The sequence below is a fragment of the Choloepus didactylus genome, chromosome 1 (assembly GCF_015220235.1).
Source record: "Choloepus didactylus isolate mChoDid1 chromosome 1, mChoDid1.pri, whole genome shotgun sequence".
Lineage (NCBI taxonomy): Eukaryota > Metazoa > Chordata > Mammalia > Pilosa > Megalonychidae > Choloepus > Choloepus didactylus.
In genome coordinates this window covers 191,881,796-191,907,832 of record NC_051307.1, presented here as the reverse complement: position 1 = coordinate 191,907,832, position 26,037 = coordinate 191,881,796, and the positions used below count along the sequence as shown (strand labels likewise).

The window sequence follows — 26,037 nt, the reverse complement described above, 5'->3', positions numbered from 1 at the left end:
CTAAAACTGATTTATGGTAATGGATGCACCACTCAGTAAAGTTACTAAAGAGTCACTGAATTGTACACTCAGAATGGGTGAATTGTGTGACATATAAAATAAAGCTGTTAAAAAATGGGGGGGGGGTTAAGAACGAATACAGGTCAAGAGCCAGCCATCCTAGAACTATTCATTATTTTAAAAGAGTGACGCTATTTAGGTTTCCCAAAAGCTTTCAATGATAAAATGCCTCATTGTATTTATCTGGACTTTAGTTGCAGAAAATGCCAGAACAACTTAGAGTTGAAACAGTTCAGACCAAAAGTTCACACCAAAGACCAAAAATTTTATTAGGACAATATTTAGAGGCTAGGAAGCCACTGTCCCCATTCTCTAGAGGCTCTGAGAAGTTGATAAGGAGCCAATCAATGAACGGCATCTTTTTTTCCTCATTCTAACATCCTTCCTCTGAACATCACCTCAGACACAGTTGTCACCGTGGTGACAGGAGGTCCCCTCCCCTCAGATCCAGTCTTCCCCAACTGGAGCGCCTCAGGCACAGCAGACAGCCAACAGTGTCTCTGGTTTCACAATTCCTCACCCAATAATATATCCAGGGAGGCATCATGGTGCGGCTCGGCGGCTGAAGCGGAACCCGACAGAGCTCTCTCAGGGTGATGCCTCTTTGAGTGGGCTTTCAAACCTTCTCCCAACTCCCCAACGTGATGTATGTGTTGGAGACTCTTCTTCTGGGAGATTCCGAAGGCTCAGGTAAGGCCCTTTTCTTTACTCGAATGGGGTGACTGAAGGCATCATCTCTGCCTGGCTCTCCAGCTAGGACTCACCTTCTTACTCCAGATGGTGAGATGAAACAGCCCTTGGCAGAAACCAAATAGGGCAACAGATCTCACCCTTTGCCAGCCCTCTCTTGGTCAGGACTTGAGGCCCATCTTGGCCATCATTTCTTCGTAGACTGTCCATGCCATTGCTGCCATCAGAGTTCTGCGGAGGGCCCGGGGGAGGCCGCCTTGGAAGAAACCACGCAGCCCATAGTCCTACGAAGAAAATGAATGTCAAAACTCCAGAAGCAAAGTAGCAGGAGAATCAATTACACACTTGGCACAGGAGAGAGAACCATTTTTGATACTTAGTTTCTAGACCTTAACATAATGCCAAAACTGTGAATAATGGGTCCAAGGAGATAACCAATTGAACTTCAAAAAATTTTTGGCATAGTTGCTATGCTTTACCTTTTTAAGGTTTGCTCTATCCAGAGGAATTTATTTTGTAATTAAAAATCTTTGTAGAGGAGTACTGTGTCCAAGGTCTACAGTTTGCACAAAGGCACTGAATCCCAAGTGGCAGCTGAATCCAGACAGTGGTGTGCCTGCCTAGCCCCAGGCCCTGGCTTCAGTTTGAAGGAAAAGAAGCCTTTTTGCGATCTGTCTGTCTGGAAAGAGGACTTGCAAATAATTCACTGTATGTTCTTAGCAGCCCCTATCTTTGTAACAATTAAAGAAATAACACCTTCTCCCCCTCCCTTATAATCCAAACTCATTCCTATTATTTTCATTCCTGCAATTGTCACATATATTGAAGAAAATGTGATTTTCACACTTCAGGATTTTAGGTATTAAGAATAAGAAAGCAGGCAACCTAAGCAGTGTTGAGGAATAATTTCAGATTCACAAATATTTGATTATACCTAGGGTAAAACAGAGACTTGATGTATATGCTTATGTTCATCTGTTACAAAGAAAAAAGAAAAATCTAAAGATGTAGGGGACACATTTACCTTTAACAAGAACATCTGATTTGTGATAACACTACATGTTCCAAAAGGGCCACCCTAGTAGCTTTTAAACAGTACTTTAGTGCACTTCACATCTACTTTTTATCTTCAATAATAGCATTTGTCCACTTGTATTAGAGCAAACCTAGAAACAAAACAATGTGTTTGTGGTTTTTTTTCCTATCTACATTTCTTCCTACATCTTTAGATTCATAGGTCCGGCCTGGATTGCGTGATTCAATAGGTCTGTGTCAAGCCCCACAATCTGCAGGTTTAACAAATATCATAGGTGGTCCTAACTTACTTATCCTATCTTCTTCCTCTAAAAAAAAAATTAAATATATGTCTCTATCAATGGTTCTCAACTTTAGCTACATATTGTAATCCCCAGGGAGCTTTAAAAACTACTGATGCCAGAGCTCTATCCCTCAGAGATTCTGGTGTAAGCAGCTTAGTTGCGGTCTGCTAAGGGGAAGCTGTTAAAGTTCCCCAAGCGATTCTAATTTGGGTGAAAGATGAGAACACCAACACGTATTCTACAGCCTTACTTTGAAAATCAGCATAGCTGTTTGGCTAATCCAGCGGAATTTCATGGGGGAAAGCTGCATGTGAGTTTTGATAACATCTGCAGGTTGAGTTACCAGTGAGGCCAGAATACCAGCAAATATCCCACAGCTGAAATTTACAAAGGGAAGAAGGGCTGCATCCAACTGGTCTGAAATAAGACAAAGGAAACATTCAGTTATAAACCTCATTCATGAGATAAAGGTCAATGCAAGTCATCCACCTATTCTCCCCAAAGCCCAAAAGGTCTGGATTCAAACAAGGATAAAAATTAAAATTGTAGTGATACAACTAGTAAATGTAGCTAGAATGATGGAGTTTGAAAATCCCCTTTTCACAATCATCAGAATAACGGATTCAGGCAAGAATTATTAACTGACGCTAAAACATGTAGGTAAAGGAAACAATATTTATATAGACTCAAAGTGTCTCCCCACAAAGATACTTAAAAATTGCAAAAGGAAAAATAGTTACGTTTTCAGTGGAGATACCTGGAGACAGTACCTGTTAACATCACCCACCCCACCCCCTCACCCACCCCCATCAGTCAAACAGATGTCATGAGCTTCCTGATGTAATGCACTGAGGACACAACACTGGTCCTCTTGCTACAACTGTACCACTGAATCTGGTATCTCAAGGAAACATCAGAAGAACACACATATTGACATTCTACAATGTAACTGGCCTAGACCCTTAAAAATAGAAAAACAAAAATCGACACAAAGTACCATTATTGGAACAACTGGAGAAATTAGAATATGGACTGAAGATTAATCAACTGTATATTATATTCCCTGAATTTGATAATCAAACTGTGGTTATATGAGAGAATGTCCTTGTTCTTAGAAAATACACTCTGAGGTATTAAAGGATAATGGGGCATCAAATCAGCAACTTTTTCTCAAGTGATTCAGAAAAACAATGAAACATATAGAATGAGTTGTTTGTATTATCCTTGTGGCTTTTATGTAAGTTTAAAATTATTTCCCAACACCAAATTAAATATATATATATTTAAGATGGGCTGAGTAGTTAAAAGACCTTTGTCACAATTCCTTGTTCAAATTATCTAGTTACCTACCTGAATGCAATCAGCCAAAGAAGACTGATCTTTCCAAGGGATGGGTTTCTATCAATAACTTGTTCTGATTGGATGGATGTTTACCACCCCTCGAGTTTGCCCATTTCCAGTCCAGCATGAGCTTACTGGTGGGTGGATCTGCTAGAATGCCTGAGGTGTCTGGATCTCAAGATCTGAGACAGCTCCATCCAAATGGAAGGCTCAAAACACATTAACTAGACACACAGTAGGGGAGGTGAAAATATTTTCCTTCAAATTCCTAGCCCATTCGTGTTTCCCAAAGAAGTCTGGCAAGAATTACATCAAATGCTCCTTGTAAAATACAGATTCCCACGTCTCACTCCAAAGCTTCTGATTTAGGAGGCCTTGGGTGAGACCCAGAAATCTTAAGATCAGACAAATCTGGGAAATACTGTTGCAGGACTTCTGTAAAATATGCTTTACTCTCCCTCCTCCCCACCAATTTACAATACTGTAAACACTCTATGACTTAATAGGATATAAATAGTCTCATTTACCAGAGAAAGTGGTAGATTAGAGGATGCGACCCCTGAGGGTTATCTGTTTCCCACCACCCCTGCTGCCCCTTCCTTTATCCTTACCGTGGGGCATTATGTTTCTGGTCTGGTTGTAAAACATCAGATAGATTCCAGAAAAGGGGGCGTCACGAAGGAGGGTGGCTGTCAGCCCACTGAAGAGGCCCCGGTGCCCCTCACTGTGGCAGATGCTCCTCAGGGCTGCATAGATGCTTTCGTAGCGGTACTGCCCACTCTGCAAAGGGAGCACAGAACCAGGGACAGGCGCATGTCAGCACTGAGCCACATGGACTTCGGGTTATGTGGGTGACCAGGCCACCCGTGGGCTCTCATCCATATTTAACCACACCAGTCTCAAATCTAGATAATAAATTGGGAAGTGGCTTCAGGGGTCACTTGAGCCAATTCTACTCAAGCACTCAGGGGCTCTGCTTTTCCACTCTGAGGCCCCACAGCGGCCAACTCACCTCGTAGCGTGTCTTGATCACAGTGATGGGTGACATGCAGACCCCAGCGATGGATCGAGACCCCATCCCCAGGATGACTGACTCCAGGGCAGTGGGGGGATGTCCCCGCAGGAAGTACTGCTTCAAAGAGTAGAGGGTGCCAAAGTAGATTCCAACACCAGGGACACATCTCACAATAGACTGCAGGAAAAAGCCAGAGGGGAGAAAGAAACCAAAGGCTGAACACTATAAGATACAGTCTTGGCTAAGCTTTTCTCAAGGAACATCCCAAGATGATTTGTATGCAAGTAATTTATTTAGGGGTAGAGGGAAAATAGGGGGGCAGGAGCAGGGAAATAAGACACGAGGAAAGGCAGTCAATAAAGGGTGTGTTATCAAACCAGTGACTGCAGTGGGCCACGGGAGCTTAATTCCTTTCGGGAACTCTTGAGTCAGAAGAGAGCATGGGCCTCAGAGTTATCCCTCCACCCAAGGCGGGAGGAAAGAGAGGTTTTAAACATCGACTCCCATTTTTCATGGGTTGAGGGCTACTGTGGGGTGGAGGTGGGCTATTAATTTCCTGGCACTTCTAATAAAGTGGGTTCCTAAGGCCAGAAAAATCCTTCAGGGAAAGAAATGCAGGGTTGAGGTCCCAACCCACCTGCACTGAAGTGGTGAGCTCAGCAGACAGGGCTAGAGCTGCACCTGCTCTAGAGACTATGCTGCACTACATATCAGTATAAGGCACACAGACGCAATGCTTCCCCGAGTCCTCAGACAAGTTAGTGATGGTCTGAGGGATGTGCAGGGTGACCGTGAAAGTACTCCCACCACTTCTATCTCATATATCCTTCAAAGCTGCTGAGGTGGGTGAGGAACAACTGGTTATCAAAGGAGAGAGCGAGAGAGAACCCAGACCCAAAAGGCAGCTTACAGGGGACATCCCTTTCCAAAGGCCCAAAAGGCTCTCCGTGCGAACCACCTTCAGGAGCACAGCCAACATCCCCATGTGCCTGGCCCTGAGGGCAGAGAGAAAACAAATCACTTAGACCATTTCCACTTAAAAGAACTCCCAACCTAAAGACTTCTTTGTGTAGACACTAGTATGCTCACATTTTCTAGAACACTTTTTTAAGACTCTCTACAGCACATCCTGGAATTACTCTGCGTTCCTACGGTGTTCCTGATTTTGCATGCCAGTGTCAGTCTGCCCAGTTACGCTGCAAGCAAATTGAAGGAAGACTCCTGTCTTATATACATTCTGTATACTTCCCTCAGTGCTGGGCTCAATATGGGGAAACAAATCAGACACTCAATACTTGCATCATTTACAGAAAACCACCTGCGACTCTTACTAGCCAGTGCACTTCATGTTACAAGCTAATACAATAAAATCTGATAGTGGTGTGTAAATGTCACCCAGGCAGATCCCAGGAAGCTGCTCAGGAAAGGACCTCATTAAATTAATTGGAAATACCAGATGTAAAAAACATTCATGGAAAAGAGAATGCAAAACACATTACATGGAAGTCGGGTATGGCCTGTGTTTCCTTCAGAGCATCCAACAGAATGGAAGTTGTTTTAACGCAATAAAGATGTCTGAAAAATTGGTGAAATCAGTTTTGCAGTGAAATGCGGGGCTCGGGTACCTACCCATGGACTGAGGGCTGGAGAGTCTGGAGGCGTGTTTTCAGGAGGTCCAGAGGTTGGAAAAGGAGAGTGGAGCAGGTCCCGCTGATGGACCCACACATGAAGGCTTTGATGGCTGGATGTAACTGCAAGACAATAGCACATGGTGTCAACAGCTTTACCTCAACAACCCTCACCTTTCTGCACACTGAGACCAATGAATTTCCTTTGGAAGGGTCTCTCAAAAACTCAGGTGGTGGCACCTGGTATTATCCCCTTGCTTCGGAGAAGGGAAAAGTGTAGCCAGAAGTTAACAATGCTGGAAAGTTGTTGAGAACATTGTTTATGCTACAAGAGGTGTCTCTCTGAGGCTTCTCAGGAGAAATTTCTTTCCAGTCTTTGTACTGCTACTAATTTCCTTTCTACTGAGCCGCCTGTTTCCATCTGTGAATCATGTTACTGACCACGCCTCCTTATTTGACTTGCAGCAAAGTTACTGGCCACCTTCTTATTGTCACAAAAGTAAAATCAAGTGAATGTGGTACTTTAACTCAGAACTTTTGGTTTCCAGGCTCCCATGGCTGTGGGACCTGTAGATATTTACAGGAGCAAGCCAAAGGAAATGAAACCTAAGGTCAGCCACAATGTAAATGTATGTACCACTTCCTTTGCAACCTACTACTAATTTCCTTAAACACTTTCCCCTACCCTCCTACAAACTCTCCCATCTCATTAATCGCACCCCGCCAGCGGAGTCATACTCTGGCTAATCTAGAGGCACCACCCAGAAGAGTGGGGCTTCCTTAAGGCGCACTGTACCGCCCTCAGCATGCTTAGCGGGCCTCAGCTCCCAGCCCTAGTGCTGCCACTGAAGGACAGAGTCCTCTTTCTGGGCACCCAGAATCCAGCCTCAGATTTCACAAATGATTGTGAAAAGGCACTTTTAAAAATCCAACCAGGAAAGAAAAGATCTCTTCTCCAAAGGATACACATCGTCTCCAAAGGATATAAATTTGATGGCAAGTTCCATCAAAAACACCTCTCCCTCATTAAATAGCTTTTGTACTATTGTATTTTAATAAATGGCATACTGCAGTCCTAAAACACTATTAAGATGAATATAAAGTTGTCTCTTATACATAACCTACCCAGAACTGAAAATCCAATGTCCTCTTCCCTCCCAAAAAAGGTGTCCTGCTCTTTTCCTCACCAATATTCCCACTAGTTCTGTGTTTCTCAGCCTCACCCAAGACTGTGTGGCATCAGGAACCCCTCTTCCCAGCACACCAGGCCTCTCCCTTCCACAGTCTGGAAACCAAAGCCTCCCATCTTTCCAGCCCGACTCCACACCATCTCTGCTCCCGTTTCACGAGTCACTCCTGAGGCCTCCACATTTTACCGTCCAGCCCCGCTCCTCCCCTCAAGCTGCCTTCACACCCTCACCGCCCACCAAGGACCCACCACAGCCCAGGGTCCCTTTTCCATCCTTAGCTTACTTGGCCCCTCAGGTGCATTTGAAACTGCTGAGGGCCTCTACTCTCCGTTTTTGCTTTCTGAGAGAGCACTCTCGCCTCCTTCTCTTCCTCTTTTCTGACTGCCCGTCTGCATGTCTCTTTCCTCCATCTGCCCTCAGCTGTTGCCGTTCCTCTTATCTCCCAGCTCTGGAGCCCTCCTGGGGCAACTTTACCCACACCCTAACTTCACATGCACAGAAGCTGGCAACACCCACATCTCCAGCCCAGCCTGGTCCACTCTCCAGACCTCCCCATCCCAACGCCTTCTTTCCTCCCCTCCAACGGACCACTGGCATCTCAAAATCAACATGTCCAAAATGGAAACTTGGTCAACAGACCTCCACAAACTTGCCTCTTCCCCAACCCATACTGGGATACTCCAGACGTCCAAGCTGGAAATCTGGTAGATAACACTCTATCTACTGCTTTATGACCAATCTTCTCAAAGCCTGCCCAAGCCAATCCATCCCAGTGGCCTCTTTAGTGGTCTCCAGCCTCAACCGGGCCAACCTGCCTTCCACTGGGCTCCCAGGAGCACTGGCTGGGGCATCTGTGAACACCACTTCAAAATCTCACAACATCCTTAGGAGCTAGGTATTTTAAACCTGATTTACAGATGAAACTGGAACCCACGGGGGTTATAAATGTGTCCTAAATCACGAGGTTGAAGCCGTTGGCTAGGAGTCGAAGTTCATACTCTACAGTCCTTTCCTACCCCCTCCAGTGTGAAGTGAAAATCTATAGCCCACTCAGCTGTGTTCCACTGTTGACCACTACTCGCTCCTTCTTGAAACACTCTCTTCCTTTGGCTTCAAGGATTAAAACTGTTCTGATTTTCCTCCCACTTCTCTGGCCTATCGTCCTTTAAACAGAGATCTCCTCTTCTTTTCCTGAATGCTCCCAGCCCTGAACAATCCCCCCACACTTCTCCATCCCCTCCTATGGCTTCAATTTCCATCCTTCTAACCACATTTGCAACTTTCTTCAGAACTTCAGACCCACCCATTTACTTATTCAGATGTCCACAGGCACCTCAGATGAACTTTCCAAGCCTAAACTCATCTCTCTCCCTTTTCTCCAATCTGCACCTCCTCCAGGGTGCCCTTTCCCAGTGACTGCCCTCTGCGTCCAAGCCGCCCCAGCCAGAAACCCAGGCAACATCCCTGACTCAGCTTCTCGCATTTGTTCATTCTACCTCTGAAACAGCTCTCAAATTCACCCACTTCCACCCATCCCCAATGCCATTCCCCTAGTTCACAGTGCTGTCATCTCATGCATTGGTAATTTGTGTGTGCAATTTGAATTTACCAACTTAAAAAACAAAGATATAAAAGATAGAAGCAAATATAAGTAGTGATAAGTATATTAGAAACCACAAAACATCATATCTTTGTCATGAACAATCATTGAATTAAAATGAAAAATAAAACACCACCTTTTAATTGTTCCCTATCACTCTCAGGATAAAGTCCAAATTCCTGGCCGGCAAGGTTTTTCATAAATCACATGGCCTCTTCTTATCTTTTTGGCCTGTGCTCACCCTCCTCCCTCTTATACACCCTGCAGCCATAATGCAGGGCTCTCTGCCTTGCTCTCCCTTCTGAAACCTCTGATGTGTTGTCCCTCCAGCCCAGGTCCTCCATGGTAATTCATCCACAGAGACCTCTGTTTAGACCTCACCTCCTATGGGAAACCCCTCTGAACTTCCAGGTCTGAGTTCAGCGCCCCTCCTCGACACTTCCACAGCACCTGTGCCCTGTCTACTCGCTCATCTTCCCCATGACGGAGGGTCCAGGACAGCCAAGACCACAACTCCCGTCTGTCCTGTTCATGGCAGTTTCTGGAACGTGAACCACAGAGCCTGGTCCACAGTAGGCACTCATTTTGGCACTAGCAGGAAACCTACACATGGCTCTCCTTTGAGCATAATCCCACAGGATAAATCTTAGAGGCCTCTGCCTGGCTCCGTGGGCCCTGAACGCCCCATCCCTGAACAGGTTAATTGCCCAGTGCTTCCTCCAGCTCCCTGCTCCACCAAAGCTATAGGAATGATCTGTTGTTACAGACTACTGAGAAGTCCTCTTGGGTGCTGCTTCCCCAAAGCAAATTTGTCTTAAAAAATGTGTCTTCCTCCCTCCCTCATTTCAGGAACTATCCTCTTTATGCCTTTATTTTCATAGCACAGTGCTTGGACATGTTCTTGACTCAATAAATATTTTTTGAATGAATAAATTCCTTAAGAATAGAGCCCAGACAATGGGACTGGGAAAGCCATAATGACCACAGTCCTCTTTGTCTAGTTTATGGATGGATGAGTAGAAAAACGGGGGAAGGAAACAAACAAACAAACAAAGGCACCCAGTGTTTTTACTTTAATTGCTGTCTTTCACTTTAATTATTATTCTTGTTATTTTTGTGTGTGTGTTAATGAAGGTGTCGGGATTGATTTTGGTGATGAATGCACAACTATGTAATGGTACTGTGAACAATTGAATGTACGATTTGTTTTGTATGACTGCATGGTATGTGAATATATCTCAGTAAAATGAATATATATAAAAAAAAAATATGCAGCCCCCTTGAGGAGCTGGTGGAGAATTCAGCTGTGTTGGGCTTCCCCACCTCGATGGTTGCTGATGTGCTCACACACATAGGGGACTGGTGGTTTGATGGGCTGAGCCCTCTACCACGGGACTTGCCCTTGGCAAGACTGTTGCTGCAAAGGAGAAGCTAGGCCTCCCTATAATTGTGCCTAAGAGCCTCCTCCCAAATGCCTCTTTGTTGCTCAGATGTGGCCCTCTCTCTCTAGCTAAGCCAACTTTAGCAGGTAAAATCACTGCCCTCCTCCCTACATGGGATCTGACACCCAGGGGAGTGAATCTCCCTGGCAATGTGGAATATGACTCCCAGGGAGGGATCTAGACCTGGCATCATGGGGTTGACCAAGAGGGGGATGTGAAAGGAAATGAAATAAGTTGCAGTGGCTGAGAGATTCCAAAAGGAGCCAAGAGGTCACTCTGGTGGGCACTCTTATACACAATATAGACAACCCTTTTTAGGTTCTAATGAATTGGAATAGCTAGCAGTAAATACCTGAAACTATGAAACTACAACCCAGAACCCATGAATCTTGAAGAAGATTGTATAAAAATGTAGCTTATGAGGGGTGACAATGTGATTGGGAAAGCCATATGGACCACACTCCCCTTTGTCCAGTGTATGGATGAATGAGTAGAAAAACGGGGGCAAAAAAAAAAAAAAAAAGGCACCCAGCGGTCTTTTTTACTTTAATTGCTCTTTTTCAGTTTAATTTTTATTCTTATTATTTTTGTGTGTGGCAATGAAAGTGTGCAAAAATTAATTTTGGTGATGAACGCACAACTGAATAATGGTACTGTGAACAATTGAATGTACATGTTGTATGATTGCATGGCATGTGAATATATCTCAATAAAAATTAATTAAAAAAAAAAGAATAGAGCCCATAACTTTTTAAACTTTATCATTTTCCAGGGTGCATTAGTACAAACCAAATGCTAAACCTACACCAGCAGTATAGAGATTAACCTCTAATACATTTAAAACACAACAGGTATACAATAGCTATTAAAAAAAGAATTTACACTTTTCATTATGAATGGTCTTAAGGTATTGCCAATGATCGATGGCACATTGAAACGTGGACTTGATTTTTTAAAATAGCCCGAAGTTATTCAAGGTAAATAAAACGAGTAATCCAGTTTCCTTTTTTTTCCCCTGGAGGTGATGGCAAAAAGAAAAAAAAATACACTCGCGCAGAAAGGCAACGAGTAGCACTTAATTCGCAACTGGTTCCTAAAGCAATTACTCCTCTTTGAAAAAAAAAATCCTAAATCCAATTCAGATCAAGAGATCAAGAGGTCAGAGCTGGAAGGCCAAAAATGAGAAACAGATAAATACATTTTCAAAGATGTCAACATAGCGCCGCCGCCGCCGCATCCTTTTTAAGGATTAAATTAAAAAAAAAAATCTTTCCTGTCCCCTCTTTCCTCACCACCACGCGGGTCACAATCAGGGAGACGCAGGCACCACGCTGGGACCCAGGACCCTCCCTGTCCAAGGCCAGGCCGCGCTCCAGCCTCCACGTTGCAACCTACCCACGAGCCACGATTCAGTCAGACGAGCCTCCCGGAGACACGCTTTCACAGCCCCGCCTTCACCTCCACCAATGGTGGCCCGGCGACCCAACCAGCGGCAGCCAATCAGGACGCAGGAAAGGGGTGGCTCGCGACGCCGGGTTACAACACCCTTCCGCCGCCGGCCTGGAGGTGGAAACCTAGAGGATAACTCTAGCCGAGACGGCAATGATCCCAGTGCTGCCGCCCGCCGGCGCAGTGTACTCCTGGGTCACTTCCCTCGGGTACTGTCGGCTTCTCTGGCTCGGCGCTGCCTATTACCGGGCCTTGGATGAACCAAATATCCGCCCGGGTGTCCTCCCTCCTCTGTTACCCCACGGATACAGCGCAAAGCAATGTCGCGTTAGACACACACCTCATTCAGGGCCGCGTGGGCACGTTCCCCCAACGCCCCCACTCATCAAGGTCCTGGCAATTTCGCGACCTCCAACCAAATACCAAAGCAGCACTGGGACCTATGTTTGGCCGTCCCAAGGGTTGCCCCGCAGCTCTCCTTTTCCCCATCCCCTTGTTTTAATGCCCTGAGTCAAACTCCACCTTTCCCACCACGTCCCCAACCCTGTGCGCATCCAGAACGCAGAAAAGGTTTCTCGAAGGTCGCTGTCACTTAGCAACATCACAATTCCCTTCCGGAGTCGGCAGGTCCCGAAATCCCCGCTTCCCCTTACCACGGAATTTACCATAAGCGTTTCCACCCTGTCTCCGACATCTTGAGGTTGCAGCAGCGTGGGGCGTGACTTCTGAATCATTGGAGAAGAGGCCAGTGAGTGTACGGTGCGGACGGCAAGAGCTCAGGCCCCGCTCTGGGGACTTTGGAGGTGAAAGCTATGGGAACGCGTTTTAAACCCCGGGCTCTCTGACCTCTGCACTCATCAAGCACCAAACCGTCCAGAGTCCGGACCTGTGCATCCCGGGGCTGCGCGCCAAGCTCCCGCGCGCTGCTCCAGAGCACCGTACGATCCTGCACGCTGGAACCCACCACCGCTCTTTACTCGCTCCACAGGCCCCGACGCGGTTCTGCGCTCCAACCCATCATGCCCCGCCGCTGGTTTAAACACCCGAAGAGATTAAGTATGTGTGTGTGTGTGCCCGCGCGTGTATGTGTATCCGGGGGTGGAGCAAACCAGAGGAACTAGATGGAACTGAAGCATTTAGCTTCCGGGGTTGGATTCTCTTAGCACTCCTAGTGAGGGCATGCTCCTTAGTGCCACCTTGTGACAACGTCTAGAACTGCAGGACCAGAGTTTTTCCAGAGTCATTGCTTAGTAGAATATTTTCGGGAAGTTGTGCCTACGGATGGAACGCCTGAACGTAATTACAGTATAGACTTGCTGTGCCCAATATAGTAGTCACTAGCCGTACGTGGCTATTGAGCACTTGAAATGTGCTAGTTTGATTGAAGAAACGAATTTTAAAATTTATTTAATTTTAATTAATGTTTATATTTAACAACTGAAGCAGCGTGGAATATTTTTCCTTTAAATACAGCTTTATTGTTTTTGTAAGATCACATTTCACTTCAAACACTGACAGTTTAGTGTATAAGTTGGTATATGCTATAAGTGTAACCCAGATTTTTAAAACAGTACAGAAATAAGGTAAATATCTCATTAGTAATTTTTTATATTATTATCTGTTGAAATGATATTTTGTACATAGTAGGTTAAGGGAAATATATTACTAAAATTAATTTCACTTATTTCTTTTTACTTTTTTTAATATGACTACTAGAAATTTTAAAATTACACATTTGACTTGCATTGCATTTCCCTTGGACAGCCCTAGTCTGCGTGGTTAAAATTCTGGTTTTATCCCTCATATGAACTCTGTCAATAGCCTTCTTTTTGGTTTCCCCCTTCCCATTATGCCAATCTGGCTAATCCATGGAAAAGCATTATTGCGGAATCCTTACCTCCTGTGAAAAACCTCAGGCACACACCTTCAGTCACCCCAATTATCTACAGAATGAAGTCCAAACTGTTCATATGACAGCCTTTAGTCATTTATGATTCATTCTTCACCCAGGATATCTAGATCAGAAAAGAAACTGATGGTTTAGGGAGTGCGATGCTATTTTTTCAGGCTTCATTCAGTTTGCTGCTGAGGTGCATACAACAGGCAAAGAAAGTGAGTCCTTAATCCATAGAGGATTAAAGAAAGCATAGACATTAAAAAAGAAAAGTCAAAAGTCCTGACATATTCAGGGCTTTGGCTTATCTTTATTTTTCTTAATTTTTCTTAGGTGACAGGTTCTCGGTCTGGTATCAATGACAACATTATAAATTATTAATATTCACAGGGTTGAATATAAATTCACAGGGTTGGTTGAAAATTTTGCTCCTCCTTCTTCTAAACTTCAGGGCTCATTTTCCTTTGTGCAGTGCTGATGAGTAAACTGAAACTTCTTTTTAAAGAAAGAACTATTCCCCCAGCCCCCACCCCCACCCCCTTGTAGGCCAAGGATGCCTACTTTTGAGGAATAACAGGTTGGCTTATTTTTGAGGCTGCTCTTGACCACTCTGGGAGTGGGGACAGAGGTGGGACCTAGAGTTAAAGCTTGCTTTCTACCAACCCACCATTGACAGGTTTGTCCCCTGCTAGGATCTAGGCCCAGTAGAAATGCACTGGGTCTGCTGGGTTTCTCTCTATCTGTTCTTACTATACCCTCACTCAGGGACCCCTGGAGTCCAGGGTGTCCTCCCACTGCCCCCTCCTGGAAGTTCTTGGGACGGCAGAGATATACAGTATAATTATCATCTACAAGGAGCATTCCTTATCCATCAGCAACAAAAGAGTGAGGGCTTTGGAGCAGTACTTACGTGATGGCAGGACTTGGGGAAGTGAATAAAAAAAAAAAGAGAAAAAACTTTACCTGGTGAAAAAAAATATGTATGATTTTAATTCAAAACAAAGTCATTAACATTGAACAAGGCTTCTATGACTTATCTGCAGTCAAGGGTGATTAGGCTGCTATGTCAAAACTTCCACCCAATTACATATTGGGTCCTTCAAAGAACCAATCTGCCCTTACTTTCCAGGTTGAATATTAAGATCACATGATACTTTCCCATTCCATTGGTTGTAGACATCCTTCTATCCGGGAAGAAATACACATATTTCAATTTGGATACATGACTCCCTGTGATGGTTGGGAGGTTTTGTGGACCCCAGAAGAGATCATGTTCTTAAAGCCAGTCCGTCCCTGTTGGATACTGTGGGTGGGACCTTTTGATTAAGTTATTTCAGTTGAGGCGTGTCACAGGTAGGTCTTGATCCTATATAAGAAATGGAATTCAGGGAAGCAAACAGAGAAGCTGAGAGAGAAAAGCCAGAGATGCTGAGAGAGAAGGACACACAAAAAACAAAGAGAAACCACAGAAATAAAGAGAAGCAGCTGGGAGAAAGGACCAGCAGACACCCACCATGTGCCTTGCCATGTGACAGAGGAGTCCCAGATCCCTGGTAGCCAGTCTTCAGGGAGAAAGCATCACCTGTTGATGCCTTGATTTGGACATTTTCACAGTCTCGGAACTGTAAACTTGTAAGTTAACAAAGCCCCATTGTTAAAAGCCAGTCCATTTTTGGTATATTAAATTTTGGCAACTTTAGCAAACTAAAACACTTCCCCACCAAAACCCACCAACTGACATCTCACCCCTGTCCCTGCTCTTTGACCAGGAAAAAGCCAATATAAGCTGCCAGCTGGGATGACCCTCCATGCCTTACCCAGGCAGCCCCTCCAAGAGAGGCCCAACTAAAACAAGCAGATAAACTTCTTCTCTGAATGGTTGTGGGAGATAACATACTCAAAGCCATGTCTCTCCATCTCGGCAAACCTGAGGAAGAGGCAGGTGTTTTATATCATTTGGACTAGAGAGGAGTCAAGTCAGTGAGAGGGATCCCGGGCTGAAGTCTGACCCTTGGGGGTGGTGAGGATCTCCAGACAGAAAGCACTTGATCAGGGGAGATTCTCAAGAAAGCCCACTGCCCTGATGTGCCAGTTTGGATGTATTATGTCCCCCAAGAAAAAGCCATGATCTTTTGATCCAGTCTCATGGGATATTGGGATTGGGTTGTTACCATGGTGCTGTGACCCACCCAACTGTTAGTGACACCTTTGATTAAGGTGTGACCTCTTGAATGAATGTTTCCATGGAAGTGTGGCCCCGCCCATTCAGCCTGGGTCTTGATTAGTTCACTGGAGTCTTATAAAGGGGCTCACAAACAGAAGGAACACAGAGAGCTGCAGCTAAGAGAGGACAAAATGCCCTAAGAGCAACATTTTGGAGAACACCATTTTGAAATGTAACCTGAGAGCAAGCGGATGCCAGCCACATGCCTTCGGAGCTAACAGAGGTTTTCCGGATGCCAATGGCCATCCTTCAGTGAAGGTACCCTGTAGTTGATGCTTTACCTTGGATGCTTTATGGCCTTAAGACTGTAACTTTGTAACCAAATAAACCCCCTTTATAAAAGCCAATCCATTTCTGGTATTTTGGATAATGGCAGCATTAGCAAACCGGAACACCTGAGTATACCCTCTGCACCTCCTGGAATGTCCTCACAGTCCTCTGAAGGAGGAGAAAGTCAGCTTCTGGGGAGGGAAGGGGTTAGCAGCATGAGAGGCAGTGAGGAGTGGTGAACTGCCAATGAAACCAAGGTACAGCTTGTGTTAGGTTGAATTCTGTACCCCCCAAAACACATGTTCTTGGTCTTAGTCTGCATTCCCGTGGCTGTAAGCTCGTTGTAAATGGGACTTTTTGAAGATGTTGATTTAGTTAGGGTGTGGTCCAACTGAATGAGGGTGGGCCTTAATCTGATTACTGGAGGTCTTTCTAAGTAGAATAAATTCAGACATGGAGAGAAAGCCACAGAGAGGAGCCAAGAGCCAGAAGTCAATGGAATCTGGGAGAGAAAGGAGAGGATATCACCATGTGACAGAAAATCCAAGGAACCCAGGATTGCTCGCCAGCCAGAACAGGTTGTCACCACCTGGAGGAAAGCAAGCCTTCTAAACTCTGAAACCATGAGACAATAAATTCCTGTTTTTTAAGCTGACTCATTTTGTGGTCTTTGTCTTAGCAGCCTGGCAAACTGAGGCACAGCCTTTCTATCAGTTTAATAATATGAAATATGGCATTCAAGGAATAAGCATGAGAAAATTCTTTCAGTAAGATAAGTGGATCTGTCCCCTCCTCTAGTCTCCACAGGTTTGGGATTTCAGTGATAGGTGTCTATGCAGTATGACCCCCAAGGAAGATGGGGAGGTTTTATGCATCTTCACTAGAGGTCAAGAGTGATGCCTCTCACCTATAATATACAAACACTTACCAAACTATTTATTCCTCAAATACTTATTCCTGGCATTTTTGCCAAGAATCTCAAAGCAGAATTTCTAATGGCAGATTAGGTATGGAGAATTAGAAGTCTTCCAACTGACTTACTCTTGTCTCTTGAAAGCCTTTTACTCCATCTTCTGCCATTCTTTTCTTTTCTTATTCCTTCACCCATTTAGGAGCTTGGCTCATATTGACCACTAGAGGGAGCATGTGTCTCCACTGTATCTGGCTCCTGGCCTTGGGTGTCAGTGAGAAACTTGAGGATCCCATGGGCAGCATCCCTGAGTTACCAGGACCAAGGCACTGGCTTTTAATCCTGGACACTGCCCCTTCCCAATTCTTCACTTCATGCTGTGCCTCTCTGGTCCGCAGAGGAGATGGTGCAGTGGACAGATATAAGGACATGTCAGGAGTGACGCTGGAGGTGAAGAGTACTGAAACAGGAGTCAGAAGTTCCAGATTCTAGTTCAGGCTCTGCCAAAAACTTTCTGAGTCATCTCTCTAGGCCTTAGTTTTCTCACTTGTAAAATGAGGGGGTTGATTGAAGTGACCACCGGGTTCCTTTTCTGGCCCAATATCATGTGCACCTAGGAGCACCATGCCCAGAATACCTTGGTGCAGACTAATGCAAGTGGCAAAGGAGGTTAGGAGCTGGGCTGAGGCAGATCACTTGGAGGAAAATGCACACATGTAAGCAATATTTTGCCAACAATTCTGTATTATTGAGAAGACCCCCTGCCCAGTTTAAGCACATCTGATGTAGGGAGTTGGAACATACCAGGCACAACTTTGGCAATCCTAGAGCAAGGTCTCCCTCATTAAGGTACTGCACAGAGTGCCAATAAGCTGGAAGTCACATCCATGACCCATCCACAGTCTTCTCCATGAGCTCATTATACAGCTTCATCACGACTGGGCTCCAGCTGGCTTTGGGGAGGGAATAATCCTTTGTATCTGACTAGAGACAGCTGCTTGAAACCTGAAAAGTCCAAAACAGGCAGCAAATTGTGTCCAGTACAATTCCAATTTGATTCATTGATTCATGTGCTTATTTAATAGATGTGCCTGTTTCACCAGGCGGAGTGTGTAAGATTACCCAGAGGTAAGAGAGAACATGTCAGGTTTCCAGAACTGTAGAAGTGGAAATGTATTGTAGTAGGGCATGAGTGACAAAGGAGGAGGCCAGAGAGAAAGCCTGGGCCAGCCAGGCCAGCCATGTTCAAGAATTCGGGCTTCATCCTGAGGAATTCTAAGCAGGAAAATGACATGGTCAGATTTATGTGTTGGGAGCATGTAATCCGGTCCAGCCTCAGTGAGTCTGGGAGTCTGGCTGATATACAATGCAAAGACAGTCTTTTTCCTGCCTCTTTCCTTCCCAGTCTGCAACTCCTCTGGGCCTCCCTTGCCTGGCCCTCCCCATCCTCCAGTTCTAGTTCGAAGATGGTTCACCTTTGCTGACTATTTAGCTCATTGTGCCTCCTTCCTGTCCATTACAATCAGGAGGCTCGACCAGAAACTACCTTTTCCAGCACACAGAGGTGAGGACTGAGTCCAGGTAGCCAGCTCTCCTCCTGGAAATTTTGTATAATCTATCATCTGGCAAAACCTTCTTGTACCCTTTACCTGATTATTGCTTGTATTTACTGGTGCTGCTCAGTCCTTCCTGTTCTTGATGCAGTTTCTACATTTTCTAGCTCATTTAACCTGGTTACTCACAGTTCCCTGCATATACCCTTCCCAGACTCTACAGATGGAGACAAATACAGATTCTTCAATTATTTATAGATAGAAAGGCTTTTAAGAAAGAAAGAAAAAAACCCCACAGAAAGCATAACACCTAGGAATGATTGGCAATCGTATTTCCCTCTTGCATGGGGAAATCTTTTGTGAGCTAGTGAATTGTAGAGTGTGGAGACACGGAGGGTCCCCTGGCTTGATAGATTATACATAGGGCCCATTTCCCAAAATCTGGAAGCCTGAAGGCGGGCACCAGGCTGGGAAAAGGCCAAAGTTTTGCATGTCTGAAGGCAGACAGCAATTTAGATAAGGGCTTCTTGCTGGGCTCCTTCCGTGCTCCTGTCTCCCACTCCTGCTATCTCCTGTCTAGCCCCAAAGAAATTGTCCCTTGAGATTAAGGATATGTAAATACACCTTATGGCTTTAGAAAAAATGTACCTTCCCTGAATATTTCTGATATGGAAAAGTTTGTTTGCCAATTCCCAGAGGGATCTGAATCAGTGAAAGGAAATCTGAACAGTGGCAACTCAAGGAAAAGCAATAATTACATTTCGATGAGGTTTTTCCTGGACCAAAAAATAAGGTAGGCAAAAATTGAAAATTTTCAATTTTCATGTAGGCAACTACCTTGTATGCTATAAAACCTGTAGAATAAAGCTTTCTTTTGCAGGAACACAGAGGATGGAGTAGGCTCCCTTCTTGCACAGTAGAGTGGCGATTGAACCCAGTCTCCAAAACATGTTCCCATTAATACGGTAAAGTGAGAATAACACCATCTACACTGCAGGTTGCTGTGAGGACTGTGTAAGGTAATGATATAGGAGTGAACCTGGCTCAGTACCAGGCCCAGAGCAACCTTTCCAGATGTTAGTTTCATCTCAATTCAACAGGATACACCTCCCCTTTGCTAGTTTGATCCCAACAAATCCTTTCCTAGCACTAGTCATGCTAAACAAAGACCAGACTCAAATCTTTCTGGAATGAGAAGCAGTACAATTATTCGTGTTGTGAAAATTTGAAAGGTGTGACAGCCAATTGGCCCTGCTTATTATCGCTTAATTTGCACAGTGTTCATTTTTCAATTTTTGCCTACCTTATTTTTTGGTCCAGGAAAGACCTCATTGAAATGTAATTATTGCTTTTCCTTGAGTTGCCACTGTTCAGATTTTCTTTCACTGATTCTGATCACTCTGGGAATTGGCAAACAAACTTTTCCATATCAGAAATATTCAGCAGAGACTACAGGATTGCCACAGAACCAGTAAAAGTGGAGGGCTTCCAAGTGCTGTTTCTAAACCTTTGAGGGCTTCAGTCTGAAAGCCCTGGTGCAGATCTCCCTGAGCATAATATAGCTGAGTGGAATGAGCACCTCCTAAGGATTGGGGGTCCCAGCTCTATGTCTTAGTTCTGCCAACAGTTGCGGTAGCCTTAGGCTGGCCACCCTGTGTTGGTTTCCTCATTTGTCAGAGGAGAGCACTGAACTGAATGATGTCTAAAGTCCCTTCCAGCTCTCTCTTTCTGGGTCTCTGTGACCAGCCTTGCAGCTGATGGTGCCTGGTGATGGATGAGGATGGGCTGGTTTGGCATGGGGGCCGAGATGAGTGGCCAGAGCTTGGAGAAGGAGCACTGCATGTCAGTGTCCCACCAGCCATCTGAGACATCTCTGCAACATGACTTCCAGCTCAGATCTGCCAACTCGACCTCTGACAAAGGGTAGCTTTCTTCCTAGTAGGTGGGCACTGACCTGAGGCTATGAATCAGCCTTTCAGAGCCCGCCTTTGTCCCTTTAAGGGCAGAGAAAGCACAGCAGCAGCAAGACCCACTCCATGTTCCCTCCCCAGGCAAAGCTGTGGGAAGCAGAACTAGAAGGAATGTTAGCAATCATGAATTAATCACAATGCATTTGATTTTCAGAGCTTTCAGATGCATTTTCAGTTGTGTTAACCAGGTGCCTGGGACATCTAGGTCAATCTTAGAATGTTTTGCAGAAAGGGGTGACTGGGGTGGCCAACAGCAACTAGGAACCAGAGTAGACACCCTCAGCCCGAGCCTGTGAGAAGCTGATGGCCATGGACTCCTCACCATAGCTTTTTTTTCCCCTCCCTTCTTCCCTTCCTTCCTTCCTTCCTTCTTTCTCTCTCTTTTTCTTTCTTTTTATTAAAGAAGTTGTAGGTTTTCAGAAATATCATGCAGAAAACACAGAGTTCCCATGTATCCCTGTTCAGGTTTGCTAAAGCTGCCGTTATGCAAAATACCAGAGATGGCTTTTATAAAGGGAATTGATTAGGTTTAAAATTTACAGCTCTAAGGTCATAAAGATGTCCAAACTTAGCCATCAACAAAAGGATACCTTCACTGGAGAAAGGCCAATAGTGTCTGGAACACCTCTGTCAGCTGGGAAGGCACGTGGCTGGCATCGCTGGTCCTTTGCTCCCAGGTTCTGGTTTCAAAATGGCTTTCTCTAAAATGTCTCTGGGCTTCTGTCTCTCTTAGCTTCTCTCAGCTCTTGCTTGGTTCTCCTGGGGCATTTCTCTCTAAATATCTGGGGGTCCTCTTTTAGCTTCTTTGGGGCAAACCCTGGGTTTCATCTCTTAGCTTAGCATTTCCAAACATTTTCCTGTCTGTACCTTCCAGCATCTGTGTCTGTGTCAGCTCTTAGCTTCTCCTGGGGGCAAACTCTGGACATATCTTAACTTCTCTCCAAAATGTCTCTCTTAGCTTCTCTGAGCTTCTCCACTCCATGAGCCTTGTTAAAGGACTCCAGAGATCTAATCAAGACCCACCCTGATTGGGCCAGTAACATCTCCATGAAAATAATTTAATCAAAGTTCTCACCCACAGTTGGGTGAATCACATCTCCATGGAAACACTCAATCAAAAGTTTCTACCCAACAAGATTGGATTAAAAGATCATGGCTCTTCTGGGGTCTGTAACAGTTTTAAACTGGCATACCCCTCTATTAGTAACACCTTGTATTAGTGTGGTACATTTGTTACAACTAATGAGAGAACATTATTATAATTGGACTATTAATTGTAGTCCATAGTTTATATTAGGGTTCACTGTGTTGTACAGTCCTATGGTTTTGTTTTATTTAAATTCTAGTAACATTTATACAACCTATGTGCCAGCTGGAATGTATTGTGTCCCCCAAATGCCATTATCTTTGATGTAATCTTGTGTGGGCAGACGTTATCAGTTTTGATTAGATTTCTTTGAGTGTTTCTTTGGAGATGCGCCCCACCCAGCTGTGGGTGATAACTCTGATTGGATATTTCCATGGAGGCATGGCCCCACCCATTTAGGGTGGGCCTTGATCAGTGGAACCATATAAATGAGCTGATGGGCAGAGGGAACTCAGTGCAGCTGTGAGTGATGTTTTGAAGAGGAGCTACAGCCAAGAGGGACAGCTTACAGAGACATTTTGGAGACAGCCTTTGAAAGCCGACTTTTGCTCTGGAGAAGTTAAGAGAGGACAAACACCCCAAGAGCAACTGAGAGTGACATTTTGGAGAGAAGCTGAAGCCTAGAGAGGAATGTCCTGGGAAAAAGCCATTTGGAAACCAGAACTTTGGAGCAGATGCCAGCCACGTGCCTTCCCAGCTAACAGAGGTTTTCCGGATGCCATTGGCCATCCTCCAGTGAAGGTCCCGATTGCTGATGTGTTGCCTTGGACACTTCACGGCCTTAAGACTGTAACTGTGTAGCCAAATAAACCCCCTTTTATAAAAGCCAATCCATCTCTGGTGTTTTGCATTCCGGCAGCATTAGCAAACTTAGAACAACCTAAAATTTCCCCTTTAAACCACATTCAAATATGTAATTCAGTGGTGTTAATTATATTCACAATGTCGTGCTACCATCACCACCATCCCTTACCAAAACAGGACAAGTCATCTAATAGATCCCTTGCAATTTCTGCTCAGGAATGCCTGGTATGGTTCAAGATCCAGAGGTTCATCTCATTTTACAAGTGTTAAACATGTTAAAAGTGTTAAACAAGTGTTAAAAGTGTGCTCAAAATGCCTCTTGCTGGGGTCAGAGAGAACAGAGTCCTGGCAGGCGACCATCCTGGCTAGAGGGTAGAGGGACCCCTCCCCAGTTCTCGCACCAACCGCAGAGCTGCTGTGCCCAGCATGGTGACCACTCTCATGGTGCTGGCTGCCAGGAGGTCAGGGAGCTGGCTCCTCCCAGGGGAGTGTGTTCCAGGACATGGCGTGAACCAGCCAGGCTGTAGGGCGCAGAAACGAGGAGCACAGGGCACCTGTGGACAAATGGTGGACTTGCTGCCAATGCAGGAAGTAGGGCAAAGAGCCCATGGCCTTGGAGACATCCTATGCTGGCATTTCTGTTTGGCAGCCTCCTGAGATAACAGTCACCTTGAAGGATTCTTTCAAGATTAAATGAGTAAATGCTGGTTATGTGTCTAGCTCAAAGTAGGTACTTAAAAATGTATGTCCCTCTGTCCCCTTCCCCATATTCCTCCTGTTCTCATCATTTCAATTCAAGTATTAATTGAGTCTTACACTTCCAGTGTGAGAAATGCAATAGCTGGAAAAAAAAAAAAGCACAATATTATATATATGTATATATCACAATATTTTATATATTTATATACCCATATATTATAATGTAGTAGCTGAAATAAAGAGCACAATAGATGGAATACAGCTGAGAAATGGAATAGAAAATTGCAAGAGCAGATGGAGGAACTCTCTAATAAAGAAAGAGAAAACAAAAGAAATTTGCAAGATATGGATAAGAGAAGTAGAAATGCTAACATCCAGATAACCGGAATTTGAGAAAAAAGTAGAAGATAAAAAATGGAGAGGAAGAACTATTTGAATAAATAATTGCTTTAGTTTGCTAAAGCTGCTGAAATGCAGTTACCATAAAATGGGTTGGCTTTTACAATGAGGATTATTAGTTTACAAGCTTACAGTTCTAAGACTGTGAAAATGTCCAAATCTAGGCACCATCAAGCAGATACCATCTTCCTGCAGACAGGCTGCTGGTGATTGGGGACTCTTCTGCCACATGGCAAGACACGGGTGGTGTCTGCTGGTCTCTCACATCTCTTCTGGGCTTTGTTGCTTTCAGCTTCTTGCTTCAGTGGTTTCCTTTCTGTTTCTGTGGTTTTCTCTCTCAGCTACTGTGTCCTTCTCTCTGTCTTCTGTGTCTTTCTCTCCATGTCTTTCTCTGAATTTCATCCTCTCATACCGGACTCCAGTATTAAGACCCACTTGGGGCAGGCCTCAACTGAAATAACCTCATCATAAGTCCCACCCACAATAGGTCTACACCACAGGAATGGATTAGCTTTAAGAACACGATCTTCTGGGATCCATAAATCCTCCAAAGCATCACAATAATGGAAACGTATCGCAGAGAATTCAAGTTGGGCCAGAATGGCTGGAATGCTACAGGCAAGGAGAGTTGAGTGAGGTGAGATGAGGTGGTGGGGCAGACTGTCCATCTCTACAGTTTTATAGGCCATGGCAAAGAGTTTCAGTTTATGTATTTATGTTTTCTGGAAGGGGTGCATTTTTATTAAGATATATAATTTACATACAATTAAAATACAACCTTTTTAGTGTATGGTTCTGAGTTTTGACAAACATATACAGTCATGAAATTGCCACCACAACCACTTGTTCCCTGACCCTATGGTTTTGCCTTTGCAAGGATGTCATACAAATGGAACCATATAACGTGCAGCGTTTTGAGTCTGGCTTCTTTCCTTCAGCATAATGCACTCAAGACCTATCTGTGTTGCTGCTCATAAGGAGTCTGGTTTTACTCTAAGTGCAGTGGGCAGCCAGGGCTAGCTGTGGACAGGCTTAAGCCCACATCTGACACCTGGATGTTTGAAGTGGGGGAGGAGTAAAAGCTGGGGGACCCACTGGGTCTGGGTTCTGGCAGGGAAAGTGCAGACCAGTCCTAAGAAAACATTTATGGAGGACCCACTAGGTGGCAGGCACTGTGCTAAGTGCCAAGTCTTTCCCTGATTTTTTTTTTTTTTTCATAAGTAGCTATTGTTATTACCCCATTTTACAGATAAGGAAAATTGGAGCCTCAGAAGTTGAATAACTTGTCTTGATCATAAGGGAAGGAGCAGAGTGGGGAGCTGGACGGCTTTTAAACACTGCTCTGTTGTAGGTCAGGAAATGCGGCTCTAAGTTGAGACGTTCAGGTGGGGCTTTTTAGAAGAGGTGAAATCTTGAGACCACCTTGGGACAGGTCAGCCTGGGGAAGACAGCTTTGGAAGTAAACACTTTGCAAGGAAGTGGACTTGCATCATTAAAAGCCAGGAACAGAGACAGGACACTGCTTAAACCCAGGTGGCACACCCTGGGTCGGGAGGTAAATCTTTTTGTAGAAGATACAGGAAGGTGAGAGAAAAGAGATGAATCTGATAAAGTAGGTCAGAGCTAGGTCATGGGGGACCCTGAAAATGAGGTGTGGTGGGGTAATATTCTGAAATAATATTCACAATGCCTGTTGCCCTGGTGTTTTCCCCCTCTATTCTCCTCTTTCAAGCAGGCAATCTGCTCTGACCCATTGTCTCAAGGGGGAAGCATGTTGCAGGGCAGGAGAACAGAAATAACTCACCCATCTTTCTAATTTTTGTTTTATGCAAGTTTAAATCCATGGGGGAAGGGGATTCCATGATATATACAGAGGGTCTTAAAGAAATAGGCAGGTAGAAATGATTCCTCCAATTCAGAATGAGATTGCTCTCTGCTGAGGGGAAACAAGGAAAGAGAAGGGGTGAGAGGGTCCTGGAACAGTGGGGGAAAATGGTTGGTTGAGGACCAAAGAGAGAGAATATGTTCCATGCAAGGGACACCCCATTTCCCTGATCTCTAAATAAATCAGATCAGTTTAAGTGGTAGTAAAAATATACATGCATTCATTCATGAAATAAACATTTCTTTATTGCTAAAGACCTGCTGGTGATCTGAGCCTCCATAATTTTTCACATTCCTGAGAGGAAAAGGAGGATAAGTAAGAGCAGTCTGAGCAACTGGGGCACTTGTCCCCTGCAGGCCAGGTTCATAGCTGGGATGTACTTCCAGTCTTAGTACTGCCCAGTCCTGATTTCCCCTTTCTCACTGTCACACGTACTTGAAGTCCCAGCATTCTTTCTCACTGATCTCAGATTTATAAAAGTCACTTCTGAAAGACAATTTCTCTCCCATTTTCTCTTTTAGAATTTCTAAAATTTATGAAAACTCTGT

The 26,037-nt window shown here is 44.7% G+C and overlaps 1 protein-coding gene across 2 annotated transcripts; it reads right to left on the bottom strand.

Annotated features, from left to right (window-relative positions):
• Nucleotides 1–304: 304 nt before the first annotated feature.
• SLC25A38 (solute carrier family 25 member 38) lies at nt 305–12,824 on the bottom strand. Of its 2 annotated transcripts, XM_037847549.1 has the most exons (7): nt 12,400–12,820; nt 6,055–6,176; nt 5,336–5,420; nt 4,423–4,602; nt 4,022–4,190; nt 2,320–2,486; nt 305–1,034 (listed from the first exon to the last, which is right to left on the bottom strand). In XM_037847549.1, exons 1-7 carry the CDS (start codon nt 12,466–12,468, stop codon nt 912–914), a joined length of 915 nt encoding a protein of 304 aa, XP_037703477.1. In that variant the 5' UTR covers nt 12,469–12,820; the 3' UTR covers nt 305–911. The 2 variants fall into 2 exon arrangements, with proteins under 2 accessions (XP_037703477.1, XP_037703488.1); XM_037847560.1 differs by lacking the exon at nt 2,320–2,486 and having other exon boundaries at nt 12,400–12,824.
• Between the last annotated feature and the right edge of the window lie 13,213 nt (nt 12,825–26,037).